The 20,262-nt window shown below is 34.8% G+C and overlaps 1 protein-coding gene across 1 annotated transcript; it reads right to left on the reverse strand.

Moving 5' to 3' along the window:
- Window positions 1–1,201: 1,201 nt before the first annotated feature.
- LOC106087251 (protein quick-to-court) lies at window positions 1,202–20,036 on the reverse strand. The gene is made up of 6 exons (XM_059365420.1): window positions 20,010–20,036; window positions 18,785–19,269; window positions 17,731–18,724; window positions 12,186–12,284; window positions 10,582–10,671; window positions 1,202–4,532 (listed from the first exon to the last, which is right to left on the reverse strand). Exons 1-6 carry the CDS (start codon window positions 20,034–20,036, stop codon window positions 4,329–4,331), a joined length of 1,899 nt encoding a protein of 632 aa, XP_059221403.1. The 3' UTR covers window positions 1,202–4,328.
- Window positions 20,037–20,262: the final 226 nt, after the last annotated feature.

Raw genomic sequence — 20,262 nt, forward strand, 5'->3', positions numbered from 1 at the left:
CTCGAAATATTCGCCTGAGACCCCATAAAGTATATATATATATTCTTGAGTAAAGCTAGCCTCTTGAAATTTTGCACAAATACTTCTTATTAGTGTAGGTCGGTTGGTATTGTAAATGGGCCATATCGGTTCATGTTTTGATATAGCTGCCATATAAACCGATCTTGGGTCTTGACTTCTTGAGCCTCTAGAGTGCGCAATTCTTATCTGATTGGAATGAAATTTTGCACACCGTATGATATCCAACAACTGTGCCAAGTATGGTTTAAATCGGTTCATAACCTGATATAGCTGCCATAGAGACCGATCTTGGGTCTTGACTTCTTGAGCTTTTAGAGGGCGCAATTCCTATCCAATTTGGCTGAAATTTTGCATGACGTATTTTATTCTTACTTTCAACAACTGTGTCAAATAAGGTTCAAATCGGTTCATAACCTGATATAGCGGTCATATAAACCGATCTGGTATCTTGACTTCTTGAGCCTCTAGAAGTCGCAATTATTATCCGCTTTGCCTGAAATTTTGTACGACGGATTCTCTCATGACCATCAACATACGTGTTTATTATGGTCTGAATCGGCCCATAGCCCGATACAGCTCCCATATAAATCGATCTCTCTATTTCCCTTCTTGAGCCCCAAAGGACCCAATTCTTATTATTTGGCTGACATTTTACACAGGTCTCCAACATATAATTTAATTGTGGTCCGAACCGGACCATATAGTGATATCGCTCTAATAGCAGAGCAAATCTTTCCTTATATCCTTTTTTGCCTAAGAAGAGATGCCGGAAAGGACTCGACAAATGCGATCCATGGTGGAGGGTATATAAGATTCGGCCCGGCCGAACTTAGCACCGTTTTAATTGTTAAATATAGCTACTAAAAAGACCAATATTTTGTTATACACAATTGAACAATGACTTGTACTTATTAGTATTTGGTCCAAATCGAAACATATTTCGATATAACTGCCATGGGACATAAGGTATGCAATTTTCCCCGGATTTTGATGAAAGGGGGTTTACATATATACCCGAGGTGGTGGGTATCCTAAGCTCGGCCGAACTTAACTCCTTTTTATTTGTTTTTTTTTTCGAGGCTACTCACTTTAACCCTCCTATGGCTTGAAGGGTTAAAGTCACATTCTGCTTTGTAATAGAATAAATTTAAAACATTTTTGTTAAGATTTCATTTATTAATCTTTTGTTTTATTTCAATTTCATCTACATATGTATTTTCTTTTTTCTTGGAACATTAAGGTTATTTTAGTTTATTGTAGTTCTCCAAATATGTTAGTTATTGTTTGGGTTTTAGGTTAGTTTCTGTTATAAAGTTCAACTGTTTTTTTCTTTTATTTTTTTTTGTATTGTTGTCGATGTTGTATTTAGTATTAAAAATTGTTTTCCCGATTTTTTGTTTTTTTTTTTTGTCAAAAATTTTGATGTCAGCTGCAGTGCAGTCCCCTGTTACTCATTTTCATTTCGCCCTTGGGGAAGTGCGAAACTGTACGATTAGTCAAACAAATTAAAATCGTTAAACAATTTTCAAAAGCTGCATTGCCGAGGTTTGCTTAAAAACAATTTATAAAAATTTCAGATGTCCAATACGATTAATAATAGCATAAAATTTTTAACACTAAAAATATTGTATAGGCATTACAATTAGGGTTTTCTCTGCTTGCTCAATAAAAAGAAAGGCCAATCATGTGTTGGAAAAAGATCAAATTTAAGTAAATTTTGCTAAACATTTTGTTTGATTTCTGTTTTAATTTTTTTTTATTTTAATGTATATGGGGGGGTTAGGTATATAATTTTGTTTTGTTTGCTAAAATCTTTCTAGTTTTTTTTTGGACGTCTTTAAAGCTAAACTAAGTATTAAAATTTATATAATTTTATAAAAAATAATAATGCATAGAAATAATAATTATAATAAGAATCAGGTTATACACTTTATTTTGTGTTTTTGTATAAAAAATAATTTTCTTTTAAATTAAAAAAAATTCGTTTAATTTCAATTTTTCAATATTTTTTATAAAAACAAAAAATACAAAAATTAAAATTTTTAACTAAAAAAATCATTACAATAAATGAACCATTAAACATAAAACTCTCCTTACTTAAAGAAATAAAATAAGAATAACATAACTAGGAAATGACCATTAACCTAGTTTAATATCAGTTATAGCCATTTACTTTAAAGGAAACCAAAATCCGTTTTACTTAAATTAAAAACAAAAAAATTAATTATTAAAAAAAATAATAACCAACAGTTTCAATATACAACCAATTTATGATTATCTTAAAAACACAATAAATAAGTACTTCTTACACCACTTTTGGGCATTTGTAATCGTTACAAGGTAATACTATGCAATTGAAAAGAAGAAAATCTAGCTATTACTAACCAAAAAAAAATGAATTTTATTGGCTAGCCAAGTCTTTTTATGTACAGTCCAAATCGTTCGAAAATCCCGCATAGCTCCCTCAAAAACCAATATTCTGATTGCTTTCATTAATGATTGATTCTGTTTTGGCTGAAAATTTGCATAATGAATTTAATAATGATTTGCACCATACATGCCAAGTTATCATACTGTAAAAGTGCCTCCTTGGTGGTTGCAGGGCGGCAAGAGCCCTTCAGTGAAAAACTTCAATTTTGGTTTTATTTTATTTGCCAAGAGCGAAAAATCGCCTTTTGACCCTGAGAGTAGAAATAGAGCACCTCTTTCAAAGCTAAACATTTTTCCTTTCTCTTCTTTCTTGGACGAATTGTTTAATCAATTTTGTCAATCCTTTTTCAATATTTGTTAGCCGATGGATGTTCCGAGTTTATTATTCTGGAGTCTCCAGTTATTACCTTACTTACGGGACTTCCTCTCATGGTATGGCATCCAATTAGTTTTGTGGCTAAAATGTTTATTTAGTAAGAAAATAACAAATGGATTAATTTGTTTTGAATATGAAGGGAATTTTGAATTTCTTGTTCTTGAAATTACTTATCTATGTAGTTTATCAAGGATATCCCAGCAAAAATAGTGTGCAAGTATGTTCAAGATTTAAGATTGTAGTGGTCGGCTTCACTGAAATTTTCACTTCTTTTTACTCAGCTCGTTTATTTGCAGAGCATTAAATATCCCAGCAAACTTTTTGGGCGATGTTTATAAAATTAGAAAATAACGAATGTATTTGTTTTGAATATGAAGCGAAGTTTTGACTTTCTTGTTCTTGAAATTACTTATCTATGTAGTTTATCAAGGATAACCCAGCAAACACAGTGTGCAAATGTGTTCAAGATTTAAGAATGTAATGGTCGGCTTCACTGAAATATCCACCTGTCTTTACTTAGCTCATTTATTTGCAGAGGGCCACTAAACTTTTATCGAAGTTTTGATTTTTTTTTCTATTAGCATTTTTTTGATAATTAGACAATATATATTATGTCAATTTACCATATGAATACAAAATTGTGTGAATTTGAATCTAAATCAGCAATGAATTTCTACGTTTCTCGGAGAATGGCATGACGTATAAGAATAAAAGGTATTCATACAAGGGGTCCTACCCAATAATTTCGTGCTCGTAGGACATAGGTTGGCGAGGGTAGTGAGGCAGTATCTCTCAAAATCATCAGAAAGATTACATACCGCTGTGTGAGACTTACTGGCTAATGCCAGTAAATTTCGAATTCAAATTTTGGTTTTGTTATGTGGGGAATTTGTAAAGTTTTTGCTTTTGGTCCATTTTCGTTTCTTTTATTAAATAGGGAGTCTATAAAAATAATTACTAGTAATGCGAACATGACTTGGCATAGAAGGATGTAAACACCCCAACCGATGGTAGCTAGAACTCAAAGGCTCCCGCAGTCCTTTCTTGATCCAAGTTATAGGATGCATCTGAAGACTTCAAAATAGCATCTTCGACAATTTTTGCTCATGTACATTACAAGATAAGTGAATCATTTGATAGAGTTTTTTTTAATGAAATAATTATTTCGTTATAGAGCTGTATATTTTTGAAATAAGATTACCCAGCAAACATTTTGACCAAAATTTTTCAAAATTTAAAAAAAAAAAAATTGTCTTCGAAGTGGCTTAAAAGTTTGCGTTTTCTTAATTGCATAGTATTACCCTTATTATCATTTTCAATATATATATATATATATAATTGTAATAATTATTATAATTTCATTAACATTAACTATAAAAGTGTGTGTTGGTTGTTTTTTGTCAAAGGGGAAGCTAAAGCGGTTTTTAATAGCCGTTTACTGCTCCCCTCTGTTTTTGGTTTCCCTTTGTTTGTATTATTAAAATCTATTTTTTTTTTCTTCTTATTTTGAGGCACGGGCCTTGTTGATGACCTGTTTCTCAGCTTCGCTGAATTCCAATATGGATTCTATGGCCTGCAAATGGCCGTGTGAATTCTCCTTGTCCGTCAGGAAGTAGTAGACAGCACTTTTCAGGAATTGTAGAGTCACCTCTGGATCCACATGAGTGCGATTTTTTTGAGCTTCCAATAAACGGCGATAGATGGTCTACATATATAGTATTGCATAGATAAAGTTAGCAGGAGGTAGAGGTGTTTGCGGCAGGATTGGGCATATGTTAAGCATAGGTTGTTATCGTGTTGAGTTGAATAGCAATAGTTGTTGAAGTTAAGTTCAAGAAGAAAATAGAGAAGAGGCAAAGGAATATTTTTTTTTTGGGGAAAAGAAAAGAGAAAGAAATTTGGGGGGGAAAATAAAGAATTGTTTGCTTGTAAATATATAAGTCAATAGCCATATTGTAAAGTCTATACATAATTATATTTTTTTTCAAAGAAGGTTATACGAAAATAAGAAAACAGAAAAACTAAAAAAATTTTATTAAAAAAAAAACAAAAATTATGGAAAACACCCAGAGAAAATGATTATGAAAAATCCATGAATGTATGTATATACACTGTAATTGTTTATGAAATGAAAACTTAGCTTTGGTTTTAGGGACTTTATGGTATAACAAAAATTTTTATTTGTTAAAAAAAAATCATAGGTATATCTGAAACAATAAGTGCTCATTATGTTATTCAAATGTTGCCTTAGTTAAACAATAACCCAAATGATGTTTGTTAGAATGAAATGTGAACAAAAACTGGAACCTACAGTTTTTCAACATTTATTACAATTTCATATGGTTTGAATATAAATATGTATTTCAAAAATTAACTGTATGTAATATTCTAAAATATTTGTGTTTTTTCATCAAACTGTATATTTCAACTTCATTAGATACTCTTGGTTCATGCTGAATTTTGTTTGTATTTTGTTGTAGAAAATAACAACTAGGACTGGTTTACATTATATTCATATTAGAAAGTGTTTGTGTGTATGATAACTTATGTTACATGTTATATAAAACCGTCAAATATGTATATCAGTTATAAATTATTAAAAAAACACAGAACCTTAAGCCAAGAATTTAGCCAACAAAAGGTTCAATACATCCTTTTTCTTCATTGACTCCTTATTCTTGGCTACATTCCTGTTTAGTTGTAATGTATGTTGCATTGCATTCGAGTATATAGTATTAATGTTTCCTTTGTTTTTACATACCTTGACATTTCTGGCTGTGTATGGATGTACATAAGTATGTATATAGGACAAATATTGCCTTAACATACACAATAGACATGGTAATAGTAGAATTTTAGATATTTCTTAAGAACATTTACACAACAAAAATCGTACTGAGTCATAAAGAAGAAATTGAAAATGTCATTTTTATATAACAATATATTAAAAATTAAATTGGAATAGGAGATAGAAAAAAAATATTTATTTATGTATGTATACTTTTTTTTCTTGTATTAATATCATATACAACGATAACTAATCTGAAAGTATAGTATAACAGGTTTTCAAAAAGGTAAAGAACTTAAAGTAGGATTTTTAAGGTTGAAAATTCAAAAACCCTATTTCGAAAATTTGTTCCAGTACTTCTAGCTTTTAAGGAAACTTGGATTTTCTTATATAAAATCCTTTGCACACATAAACAGTAAGGAAGAATTTTGAAGTAAGAGATATACATGAAATATGGAAACTATACGTTGTCTTCATATCAGTTACAATATTAAAGCAACATACTTCCGCACACATAAGTAGGACCTATTTCATTCGAAAATAGAATTAAAACTGCAAATTGTTAAGTTAATAGTTTTTCTATATCAATTCCTAAGCATATGCATCAAATTAATGTTCCTGATATAGATTATATACTCCGCGTTGTACATATAAAAGATGTACGTTCTCCAAAAAGGGCAAGCTGTATAAGTTTCCGCTCTTTAAACAGGATATGCTCTTTGAAATACGCAATGAAAACTAATTGAAGAGCATTACACAATCTTTCAAGTATTGAAAATTAAAAGAATGTACATGCCTTGCAATTGAAAATTTGAAGTTGGATTAAATTACCTTGGTGTTGTTATATACAAAGTATACAGAAGAACAGTATAATCATATCTCGAAAAAATTACATTGTACAACATGCTAACATTATCTCTGAAGTTTAAGGCTCAGAAATCAGTTATGATAAATGTCGAGTTAGTTCTTGAAGTGTTTGAGAAGTCTATGATTTCAAAATCCTCAACCAATCCATGAGAAGAATGAACATTAAGCCAAAATTGTAATGCTTCAATGATTACATTGCCCGAATCCTAGATCAATTTTTGCCAAAACCAATTCTATTTTAAATTTAATTTGGTTTAATCAAATTTTTAAGTGACATAAAACAGTATGCCGCTAATTTCGATTCATGTTCTTATGCGACGGTGTCTTGTAAATAGTTCTTATAGTTCTTATGCAATTGTGTCTTGTAAAGTTAACAGAGCATAAAAGGTGTAAATACAAACTTGCCGAAGCAAGCAATTTTAATTTTAAAGCATATACTCATCGAATGTATTTAGTTTTCATTCATAAAGTTTTCTCTAGTAACACTGAAATTCAGCCCGGGTTTCTGTATGAAAAATTAGAAAAAAAGGCCTGGCTGAATAAGGTTTACTCTGTAATAAAACTGAAATTCAGCCTGGCTGAATAAGAACTTCTCTAATAAAACTGAAATTCTGCCTGGCAGAATAAGAATACGGTTTTCTCTAATAAAACTTAAATTCACCCTTGCTGAATAAGGTTTTCTCTAATAAAACTTAAATTCAGCCTTGCCGAATAAGGTTTTCTCTAATAAAACTTAAATTCAGCCTTGCTGAATAAGGTTTTCTATAAGAAAACTGAAATTTAGCCTGGCTGAATAAGGTTTTCTATAAGAAAACTGAAATTCAGCCTGACTGGATAAGTTTTTCTATAAGAAAACTGAAATTCAGCCTGGCTGAATAAGGTTTTCTATAAGAAAACTGAAATTCAGCCTGGCTGAATAAGGTTTTTATAAGAAAACTGAAATTCAGCCTGGCTGAATAAGGTTTTCTATAAGAAAACTGAAATTCAGCCTGGCTGAATAAGGTTTTCTATAAGAAAACTGAAATTCAGCCTGGCTGAATAAGGTTTTCTATAAGAAAACTGAAATTCAGCCTGGCTGAATAAGGTTTTCTATAAGAAAACTGAAATTCAGCCTGGCTGAATAAGGTTTTCTATAAGAAAACTGAAATTCAGCCTGGCTGAATAAGGTTTTCTGTAAGAAAACTGAAATTCAGCCTGGCTGAATAAGGTTTTCTGTAAGAAAACTGAAATTCAGCCTGGCTGAATAAGGTTTTCCATAAGAAAACTGAAATTCAGCCTGGCTGAATAAGGTTTTCTATAAGAAAACTGAAATTCAGCCTGGCTGAATAAGGTTTTCTATAAGAAAACTGAAATTCAGCCTGGCTGAATAAGGTTTTCTTTAAGAAAACTGAAATTCAGCCTGGCTGAATAAGGTTTTCTATAAGAAAACTCAAATTCAGCCTGGCTGAATAAGGTTTTCTATAAGAAAACTGAAATTCAGCCTGGCTGAATAAGGTTTTCTATAAGAAAACTGAAATTCAGCCTGGCTGAATAAGGTTTTCTATAAGAAAACTGAAATTCAGCCTGGCTGAATAAGGTTTTCTATAAGAAAACTGAAATTCAGCCTGGCTGAATAAGGTTTTCTATAAGAAAACTGAAATTCAGCCTGGCTGAATAAGGTTTTCTATAAGAAAACTGAAATTCAGCCTGGCTGAATAAGGTTTTCTAATAAGAAAACTGAAATTCAGCCTGGCTGAATAAGGTTTTCTATAAGAAAACTGAAATTCAGCCTGGCTGAATAAGGTTTTCTATAAGAAAACTGAAATTCAGCCTGGCTGAATAAGGTTTTTTAAAAGAAAACTGAAATTCAGAATAAAGTTTTCTATAAGAAAACTGAATTTTAGCCTGGCCTTCAAGTCGTAGCTTCCAGTTCATATCCTTCATGTGTGCCACACCTTCTCGGATTTGAGTCTGTACAGCAAGCAATAAACAACAACACTTCGATTTTTATATTTACAATTTAAAAAAAAAAAAAATATTGTCTTCTATGATCTAAGCAATCGATTTTAGGAAGCTATTTTTTGCTTTGACATGCTTTAATCCCTAGCAACCAAATCATGCCTAAACTCTTCAAGCGAGCAGCTACCTTCTTGAATTTAAATTTGAATCTAAACGGAAAAACAATATGTTAGGTTAGATTAGGTTGAAAAGAGGGTGCGGACATACATGCCACTATGGACATACATTTTAGCCAGTAATCGGTGTATAATCGTAAAAACAATAAACTACAACATTTTGGTTTTGTATTTACAATTTTTCATATGAACTAACGAATTGATTTTAAGAAACTGGTTTCTGCCTTGCCTTTCTTGAAGCCGTAGCTTCCAAATCGTGCTTAAATTCTTTATGTGTGCAACACATTTATTTTCGATTTGAGTGTATACTGCAAATTTGAGTTTTATACATATATACGATTTTCTTAGATAAAGACGTTAAGTCCCATATGATCTAAGGAATTGATATAAAGAAACTAGTTGTTGCTATGACTTTCTTTAAGCCGTAGGTTTCAGATTATGTCAAACCACTTTTGTGTGCAGTTTCCTTCTTGATTTTGAATCTATACGAAAAACAATAAACTGCAATACTTTGATTTTTATATTTGCGATTTTTTATATAAAGACCTGTGTCCTATATGAACTAAAGAATTGACTTTAAGCAAATATTTTTTGCTTTAACTTTCTTTGAGCCGTTGTTTGCAAATCCTGCTTAAACTTTTGATGTGTGCAGCTTTCTTTTCGATTTTGCGGCTCTACTGTAACGCTTTGAATTTTATATGTGATTGATATTGAGAAATTATTTTTGGTTTCGACTTTCTTTATGCTCTAACTTCCAAATTATGGCTAACCTATTAATGTGTGCAGCTTTCTGCTTGATTTGAGTCTATATGAAAAAACAACACAATGCAACACATTGGATTAAACAATTTTTTTATGTAAAGACCTATGTCCTATATGAATCAAGGAATTGATTTTAATAAACCATTTTTTTGTTGTGACTTTCTTAAGTCTTAGCTTCCAAATTATGCCTAAACTCTTCATGTGTGCAGCCTATTTATCGATTTTGAGCTTATACTGCAAGACTTCCAAAATGTATATAAACACAGGTCTATATTTACATATAGACCTGTGTCCTATAGCGTAAGTGGAATTGATATTAAGAAACCACTTTTTGTTAAGACTTTGTTTATGCCGTAACTTCCAAATTATATGCAACCACTTAATGTGTGCAGCTTCCTTTACGCTTTTTTGTCTACACAAAAAAAAACTTAAATACTTTGAATTTGGAAATACAATTTTTTTTCTTAAAGACTTATGTCCTATATTACCTTGAAAATTGATTTTTCAAAACTAATTTTTGTTCTGAATTTCTTTATGCCTCAGCTTTTCAATTATGCCTAAACTCTTCATGTGTGCAGCTTATTTTCGGAGAACCATACTATTTGGATACAACACTCAGATATTAAGCTATTTTGAATAAATTTGCTGCTATTGCTACTTGATTTCATGTTCCTTGTTTTAATATTTTATTTATAATCCTATATTAACGAGAAGTTTCCCATATGTATGGTTAGTCTCTTGGTTAGTTGAGAAGTTATACAGCCACACCAAATGAGTTATAAATATACTAAGTTTTGCATTCAATCCACATCCATAGTATGGTGTTGTTAATGCTTGTTACACATGATGTTGAACGACTTTTAGTGGAAAATGGCCAAAATTATATTAGATCGAAATCATATCAATGAGATTAAAAAAGTGAAACGGTAAATAATTGGCATGGAAACTAAATGAAAAAGAAAGAATGACATCACAACACCGCGTACAAAAATAGGGAAACATGACCATCGATTGATTTAACTTAAGAGTTATGTAAGAATATTTTCCTACTAAAAACCAATGTTAAATTATACAAAATTATACATATAGTTAGAAGTTGAATTTTTGAGAATTTTTATTTAATTTTTCTTTTTGTAAAAATAAGTAAAATATAACCAAAAACTCAAACCAGAAAGTGAACCAAAGGTATAAATTAAACTAATTTTTGAAAATCGTTTACAAACCTTACGCGCGCCGAGAACCCATAAAGAAATAGCCTCTTTTGCAGTAAGGAGAGCATGATTACTGCCGCATTCATTTCTACATTCTGCTGCCTATAAATAATATTGGGATATTTTTTGGATGGAATATTTAAACAATGTTTTTGTTTTTTGCAAAAAGTTTCTTTTTGGTAAAATTATTAAACACATAAAAATAAAATTTGGAAAAAAATTCATAAAAAAGGATTAATAAAAAAAAAAATATTTCAAAGAGGCTGTTTTTAAGGGGAGCAGCTAAATTTTGAAAATTTTTTAAATAAAAGTCTAAAACAAAAAGTTGTGTCGGAAAAACTAATGAAGAAAGTTTAAAGAAAATGCTGAAAAAGGCTCAACTAACAACTACTTTTGCTGTTGGATTTTTTTTTGATAAGAAAACATGCATTCTAAGATTTTTTTTTATGGATTTAAGATAATGTTATGGGGGAAGGTTTTCAAAAACCCAAGACTCGGAGGGAAATGAGGCTATTTGATTTTGTCTGGAAAAAAATTAAACCATGCCCTCCTATAAATAACATTGAGGATTTTTGTTTTGTTAAATAAGTAAAACTACATTTGTTTAGAATTTTTGTATTGAAACTTGAATTTTTTTGGTTTATGTTCTTTTGTTAGTTTTTATGAACCCACACTACTCAACTCAAACATTCCAAAACATGAAGAAAGTGTTGTTTAGAAACCAGGAAATGCTTACTAACAGTGGTTAAGACAACAAATTATTGAAAAAGTTTTTATAAAAAGAAAAATTTCGTTTCTTTTTGTGAATTTAATTTAAAATTTTTTGTGAAAAAAATCATAATTTTTACTTAAAATAAAATAAATTGGAATTTATTACAAAATGTTTGATATGAAAGTGAAAAATAATGAATAAATTATTTTATATAAAAAACATAAATATTCTAACTTAAAGCGTTTGCCAATGATTCAATTCGTTTTATTCTTTTTTCTTATACAAAAAAAAGCAAACTTAAAAACTTATAGTGAAACACTCATATAACTGTATATCTCATATGTTCTGGAAAATGTTTTTCCAATTTACTCCCAAGTTCATAGAAAAGTGAAAGTGCTATAGAAATGAACAGCTTTAACAAGATAAGGCTACATGAAGACACACACATAAATAAATGTTTCTTATTTTTAAATTTCTTCGCGATGTGTGTATGTATGTGTGTTTTGAGTTTTATGAAAAGCAGACAACACATAAACAAATTACAAAGAGAAGGACACAGAGAGAAAAAAGGGCAAACTATAATAGTAACAACAATTACGAAATGCTGATTGCATATGAGGTGTGAGAGTGAGATTGTGAGTAAAAGATTCAACTATGAGATTCATAAAACACTGTCATACAGTCGAGGGCAAGTGAAAGTAATGTTCTGCAGAGAAATGTTTCTTATTTATGCAATTTCGTTTCTTTTTTAACTTTTTTGTTTATAAAAAATCCATTTAATTATATTTTGATTTTTTGTTGTTTTTTTTTTGGATTTTTTCTTTCCTCAAGACACAATGCAAACAAAATGCAATATGCAAAATAAAATCGAAAAAAATATGATAAAGATTTTAAAAAATCTTACACGTATATTCTCCAATTCATCCTGGGTGGATTGCAATTGATGCAGCAGCTCGTTAATCGATACTTTGTTTTGTGGTGCTCGATGTGCCAATTCTAATGCCTGGAAAAGATGAAGAAAAGCAAATTGTTAGTCATAAAATAATAAAAAAAAATAAAGAAAAATTCTTCAAAAACTTGAAGAATATTTTAGCAGACACATATGAGGTCTGATCAAAAAATAACCGTTATTTTAATTCTTTTCAAAAAATATTTTATTATTCATCAATAACTAGCTTGTCCACTTCAAAGTAATCCCCCTCAGATATTTTTATACCCAACATCATAGGACTTGTCATTCCGTTTGTAACACTCCAAAATATTGAACTGCGACCCCATAAAGTAAATATGTTCTTGATTGTCCATCCGTCCTCGTGTCTGTCTGTCTGTGGAAATCACGATAGCGATCCAACTCGTAGATCTAGCTGCACGAAATTTTATACAGATACTTCTTATTGATGTAGGTCATTGGGAATTGTCATATCCATATCATTTCAGAATTGGATAAAGCTGCCATATAAAGTGGTCTTTCGACTTGACTTCTTGAGCTCCTAGAAGCTGCAATTATTTACCGAATGGACTGAAATTTTGCACATAATATCCCGCTACAAATTCCAACAATCGTGTATCGTACGGTCCAAATCCATTGTGTAAACTTTTAACAGAATCCATGGTGATGGGTTGTTAAGATCCGACCCGGCCGAACTCTTTTACTTGTTTCCAATTTTTCCAATCCTCCAAACACTTTCGAAACACCTTTTTTGTTTACACAAAACTAATGCAAGTCCATGTCAGGGGGTTGTACATACCACTCGACTCAGACCCAGATCCCTCTGGTCGCATCCCATCTTAGTCGCAGAGCTCTTGGATCTGGATACTCAACATAATCGAGAAGACGGAAGATAGAACACAACAAACTGCTACAACAACAACCATAAATAACTATTACAACAGTGTACAACACACTGCTACAACAACAACAACAACTATTACAGATGCTGACTAAGGAGGGAATTGCACCCGTCTGTTATGCAAACCATGTTATGACACTTCTTAGGGGTAAGGACACGATTCAGCTATGCAGAAGGGCCGAAAGTGTCTTGCGGATGACATATGACTGGTCTAGACCCAGGGGTCTCAATGTTAACCCACAGAAGACTGAAATCTGCTCACAGGAAAGACGAAGTTGGGCCAATTTGAGGCACCACGTTTCTTTAATGGAACTATTTCGATATCCGACAAGGTAAAACACATAGGAGTGATCTTGGACAGGAAACTGGACTGGAAGTGTCACATTTAGGTACGTACAGAAAAGGAGGTTGGGCACTATGTAGACGGGGCGTAGTCTCAAAAGGGGCTGGACTAGACCAATACTTACTAACGCTTCAATAGGGATAATACAAAAGGTTCTAAGAACATGTTGTCTTGGTATAGGCGGAACTATGTGGACTAAGCCAACTAGGGTATTGGAGACTATTCTAGATATCCGACCCATATGCATACAGATCAAGTGTGAGGCAGTCACTGCTGCTTAAGGCGATGGGAGAATGAATAGAGAATGGGAGCAGGTCATACCACCGCGATATAATCGAGGCGACAATAAGAAACCTGAAAGGAATGGAAGAGATTTCCGATCGAATACCTAAGATGACATTTGGCGTCGAGTGCGAGGCACTGATGCCAGCGGCACAGTCTTGGATTGATGAAATTCTGGTTAACCCGAAGCTTTTCGTGGCGTCGCAGTCCGTGTTAAGAGTGTGGGCGACACGTGTAACACTGTGGAACTGGAAAACGAAGACTATTCTAGATATCCGACCCATACGCATAAAAATCAAGTGTGAGCCAGTCACTGCTGCTTAGGGCGATGGAAGAATGAATAGAGGATGAGAGCAGGTCATACCATTGCGGTATAATCGAGGCGACAATAAGAAACCTGAAAGGAATGGAAGAGATGTCCGATGGAATACCTAAGACGACACTTGGCGTCGAGTGCGAGGCACTGATGCCAGCGGCACAGTCTTGGATTGACAAAATTCTAGTTAACCCGAAGCTCTTCGTGGCGTCGCAGTCCGAGCTAAGAGTGTGTGCGACATGTGGAACAGGAAAACAATCAGTAGGACTACGAAAATCCTATGGGGAGATGCGGATCTTGAAAAGACGAGGCTGTCACTGAAAGGAAGTAAGAAGAAGGTCAGTATAGTTTTCGGTATCACAGAAGCACCGATTTTGGAGAAGTGAAAGCACGTGTTGGGTATGTGGGGAAGATGATGAGACATTGCGGCTAATACACACCGGCACTTAGGCCAAGACACAATACCAGACTTGAGCCAACTTAGGGGCGTGGTATGGAAAACAATTAGGGATTTTGCAAGCAGCACGGAATTCTTGACTTAGATTTCTTCTAGAGCACACAACAAGCTGATACCTTGCTTAGTTGTATGTCCATAGTGGGATGGGGCGGATTAATATTCGCGGATTAATATCCTTGAGCCAACTTAAGGGCGTGGTATGGAAAACAATTAGGGATTTTGCAAGCAGCACGGAATTCTGGACTCTAATTTCTTCTAGAGCGCACAACAAGCTGATACCTTGCTTAGTTGTATGTCCATAGTGGGATGGGCGGATTAATATCCGCATCCTCTTTTCAACCTAACCTATCCTAATTAAATATGGGTAAATACCCAAGATATTTATCCATACATACCCAAAAGCTGAGTATTTATAATTTCACCGATATCTTCGATATAAAAACATTTTCAAACAATTTTTATGATTTCGTTTTCTTTGTATATACCTGACCTTTTGATCTCATAATATTATATTAGTTATATATAGCCGCTATATAGAACGATCTCCAGACATAAAGTCTTGATGCAATAAATTGGTAATTTTTAATCCAATTTCCATGACACAATGAGCTCTGGTAGACTCCTACCCATTTCTGTGAAGTGTGGTCCAGATCAGACCATATTTGGAAATAGCTGCCGTATAGACCGACCGCCAGATCTCCTATTATAGGTTATTAACGCCATAAAAGATACATTTATTGCCTGATTTCGATGAAAATTGGCACAGTGAGTTCCAGTAGACCCCTACCCATTCTTGTCAAATGTGGTTCAGATGATATAGCTGTCATATAGACCGATTTCCCGATATAGAGCATTGAGCCTATAAAAGAAGTATTTTTTATACGATTTACATGAGTTTTGAAACACTGAGCACCTCTTTGTTGATTATCATCCAGGTCGGACCATATTTGGATATAGCTGTCATATAGACCGATTCCCCGATATAGAGTATTGAGCATATAATATGAGCATTTTTCATTGATGAAATTTGGCACACTGAGTTTTGACCTACACCTTTTTGTTGAAGTCTGAGCGTCTATGGTCGAAGTACTGTGCCTTGTCTTCACCCACATCGGCCGAGCCCTTGTGCATCCCGAATCCAACCATTAGCTCGAATGTAAAAGTACCGTTTCAGGTCTCCACCCACATAGCCCAGCCACTGTTCGTATTGAATTGAGTACACACGAGTAACGCCCCAGGTCTTATCTATTCTAGGCGGAGAAGTAACCTTTTAAGAAGGTTAAAATTTGTGAAAGATTGTGAAAACTGAAATCTCAATCCATGTTCTCTACTCTGGTCGCTGCATACATAAATATCACTAATGACAGGTGGTAACGACCGAGAGGCTGAAAGGCTAGCCGTTAATCCTCATAAAAGACATGTGCATTCATCCCCCGGCAAAACACAAAGATTTACAGATCAAACACTTATTCCAAGAGCTCCTAGAGGGAACAAATGAACGCTGCTCCGTGCATGACATACAATTTCGCATGCTGGGAGACTATAATGCCAAAATTGGAAAGGAGAATATCTTTGGTGCGAAAGGAAAAACTAGACAGCAGGAGCTGACGGGTTACCAGCTCAACGACTTAAGTTCATATTGTGTGCGATGATATGAAACGTTGATGATATGAAACTCAGCCTACTCTTTACGGGAAATAAGTGATATGTGCCAAGCGAGATGTGCGCGTGAGTGATTTTTCACTCATGCTTACGAGAAAAAAAATGTTACTCACGCACGACTTTTTATGTCGGCTCACGTTAACGTGCGGTCACGAGACAAAAAATTGACTCACTCACGATACAATCACGACACACGGACACTCAAGATTCACAATACAATCACGACTTACGAGGCACTCAAAACTCAACGAGAAAATCACGTCTCACGAAACACTCACGACTCATGGGACAATCACGACTTACAAGGCATTTACGAGTCACGGGTTTTTCCATGCGTCTCAAATCATACATCATTTGAATATTCTCGTATATAAAATGTATCTGCCCTGCATAACCACTTATTTGCTCTTTTCCTTCTTTGCATTTGTATAGAAATTCGTACGTTAAAATACCGTATGATTTGAGAGCATGCGAAAAATCTTGTCTTTCATTTTTTGTTTTGTTTTGTGAGTCGTTAGTATCTCGTGAGTCGTAATTTTCTCGCGACTCGTGATTATTATCGTAAGCATGATTTCCCTCACTCACGCTAACGCACGATGAATTTCATTTCAATTACGGTCACGCATAATCACGTAATTAGAATTGGATCGCACTCACGAATCGCGTGACACGACAACTCACGACTCACGTGCACATCTCTGGTGCCAACTGTGAAGGAACAGTTTCCTTCCTATCGCTTACAAAATATTTTCTATTCTAGCATATACAACATTGGATTGGAGACCACCGTAGCGCAGAGGTTGGCATGTCCGCCTATGACGCTGAACGCCTGGTTTCGAATCCTGGCGAGACCATCAGAAAAAATTTTCAGTGGTGGTTTTCCCCTCCTAATGCTGGCAACATTTGTGAGGTACAATGCCATGTAAAACTTCTCTCTAAAGAGGTGTCGCACTGCGACTCGCCGTTCGGACTCGGCTATAAAAAGGAGGCCCCTTATCATTGAGCTTAAACTTGAATCGGACTGCACTCATTGATATGTGAGAATTTGGCCCCTGTTCCTTAGCGGAATGTTCATGGGCAAAATTTGCATTTTGCAAATTTGCTTTCTTTTGCATATACGAGATTAAATCTGAAGTCAACGAGAAATTTTTATGTTACCAATGCAGATTTAGACCGTCAAATCCTAAAAAGTCTAAATAGAGAAAGATTGTCTTTTATATTATTTTCGTCTAGTGTAAAGCCGCTTTTGACAAAGCATCAACTCTGAGAAGACCTTTGAATCCGGGCAAACAGAGAAAATTGGGATCTAGAGCTTTAAGAAAGTGTGGATTTTTTTCTATTTCAGTGCCTCCATTAACGAAACATCTGACACCACATTTATATTTAAATGAAAACTAAAATTGGCTAACAGAAGCTTCTTTGGATTAAGTAGACAGTCTATTCCTTCGGGGGCAACAAGTCCGTTCTTTTCGAAATTTGTTTTTTTTTTTAATTTTAGAAAAATATTACAAACGATTTTCTTCTATTTTCGCCCCTTACCTGATCGGCGCGAGCAATACGTTCCGCTTCCTGACCCTTCTGGTACATGTGCAAATACATTTGCTTTTGTTTCTCCTCGTGTTCGGCCAGCTTACGCTGCAAGTCTTCCAAATGTTTCTCCAACTCACGTATGCGCTCCTTGGCATGTTCATAGTCGGGAACTATATCCGCATAGCGGGTATTGCACTCGGCCAACTTCTGTAGCAAGGCCTCAATGCGATCGTTGTTGGAACGCTTAATGTCTGTGGCCACAGCATCCTGGCTGCGTACCAAATCTTCGATGCGTTGCTCATACATGCGTATCAATTCTTGACGCTGTAATTCATACTGTTCGAGGGCCGATGTGGAGGCCTCGTCACTGACCCCAGCTACGCTGGCGCATGTGCGCTCATGGTGGTCATGCGAAGAGGCAGCATATGAAGAATCTTTGGAATGTACGGATGATGAGGTCATATCTTCAAAATGACCCGAATCTGCAAAGGAGCTTTGCATATCACTGTGGTGATGGTGATGATGATGATGAAGGTGTGGCTGTGAATTTTGTGACGTCTGATGCAACATGACAGTGGGCGAGGCAGAGGCGGCATGACTGCCGGCATGTGGGTGATAGCCATGCATGTGACGTGTTGGACTCATGCTGGAATGCTGTTTGTTTTGGCCATCGTCGACCATATCGACAATGGGGGAAACGTCTTGTGACGTCTTAAGTTCGGCCTCACGCACTGTGACTGCATCACTGGATGCCGAACGTTCATCGGGCGATGAGAGCGAGGCCTTGAAGAGCCGCAATTCCACAACTTCACGTGTCAAGCGTAAAAGTTCCGAGTCTTTTTGTTCCAAATCTTGCCGGGCCACACATAATAATTCCTTCAGACGGCGTATCTGTCGCTGGGCCCGTTGAGTGGGTGTCAGATAGTCGGCGCCCACTTGGCCAGCGTAATTGGAGCAATGCACAACATATTTCATTTTGCGGCCACTAAAAGTGGTGCCATTTCTATGGGGAAAAAGAGTAGGCAATTGAACATTTTTGTAAGGGAAAATAGTTGCAACTCACCTGGCCACATAGGGATGTTCACAGGACATGGTTGAACGACCCGAGGTTGTGGTATAGGAATACAACGAATCTAAATCATCATCCAAATAGGTCGAAGGTGAATCCGGGGTAACTGGTGGTGTTTTTGGTGTCAGTTTCGAATCGCCAGCTTCCAATGATTTTGGGCTCTGAACACTGGACTTGCAATTTGATGGTGGTGAATGTTGATGTTGATTTTGGTTTTGAGTGTTATTTCCGTTTCCTCCTGTTGTTGTGGTGTTGCTTAACGGTTTGGGTGATTTGGGTGTTTTTACTGTTCCACCTACTCCACCTGCTGTCGATGCATTTGCTGTTGTTATCGAGCCTGTTGTGGCCAAAGTCAATGGACGTGATTGCTGATGATGATGTGGATGATGTTGAGGGGCTGTGGGTGTTGTTGTTGCCGTTGCAGTTGTCGTTGGTGTGGTTGCCGCCGATGATGTGTGATGACCGTTTTGATTCAAAGACTGTTGTAACAGAAGAAAGGTTAAATTGTGAATAAAATGCCAACATAAACTGTGACTAATTTTAACCAGATAGAGGAAATTAAGCTGCACTGTATGGGTGTCTGAGACTATTCGGTGTGAAACTAACAACCGTTTTCTGTTTTGCCTTTCTTCTTTCGTGGTTTTATTCGGCGACTTTCGTGAAGTTATTGCGGTTTTTTTTTTTGTTTGCTAGAAGAAAGTGTGACTTTAGGTGTGCTAGTGTGAGAGTATGAGTGTGGTTTTTATGGCACAATCTAACTCCACACTTACGCTTGTACTAACATCAATAATCAAGCCATTTAGATATCCCCGCACAGTGTTTGGCTGTGGGGAAAATATGTCAAGGCCATGGAAATAAATTCTACGTGTTTGCAAGGACAATATGACTTGTCTCCCATTTCATTTTCCGCTTCGATTCACTATCCATTATTCCATTCCCATTCTCTATCTCCGCTATAAGTCCCTTAGCTTAGATTTTATGTTTCAATGAAGAGACAAAATTTCAATGAAATTTTGTCTTTCAAAGAAAAAATTTTAAACAAATTTCTCTTGAGATAAAATGTCAATAAAATGTTCTCTAGAGACAAGGTTAAGGTTTAGTTTAAATGGGCAGCCAACCACAAAGGTGGTACAAATCTAGCAATAAAAGACGCATAGGTAAGAAATTAAAGAAAAAAAGGGGAAATTTCATCAATTTCTGAAGGCTCAAAAACACTCACCAATTTGTTATCAAAATCGTAATCCATGACATATTCTAAGAAGTTTGGCCCATAAAACAATGGGTCTAAAATTAAAATTGCTCATCTTGTCTAAGTATCTGAGGAAACTTATGTGATATACATCTGCAAGATCCCCCAAATTGGAGAAAACCCGTTTCCCCAAAAACTAAATTCGGTCCCCCAAAAAAAAAACAGTGGTCCTGTAGACCAAGACATGAATATAGCAAGTGCTCGATCGACTCTTCCTTATCTC

The sequence above is a fragment of the Stomoxys calcitrans genome, chromosome 3, assembly GCF_963082655.1.
Source record: "Stomoxys calcitrans chromosome 3, idStoCalc2.1, whole genome shotgun sequence".
NCBI lineage: Eukaryota > Metazoa > Arthropoda > Insecta > Diptera > Muscidae > Stomoxys > Stomoxys calcitrans.

Coding starts and splice junctions, on each gene's coding strand:
- LOC106087251 (XM_059365420.1), bottom strand. CDS start 20,036: ATGGATTACGATTTTGATAACAAATTG. Junction 10,672..12,185: donor ATGAATTGGAGAATATACGT/GTAAGATTTTTT, acceptor TATTATTTATAG/GCAGCAGAATGTAGAAATGA. Junction 4,533..10,581: donor GGGTTCTCGGCGCGCGTAAG/GTTTGTAAACGA, acceptor CTATATATGTAG/ACCATCTATCGCCGTTTATT.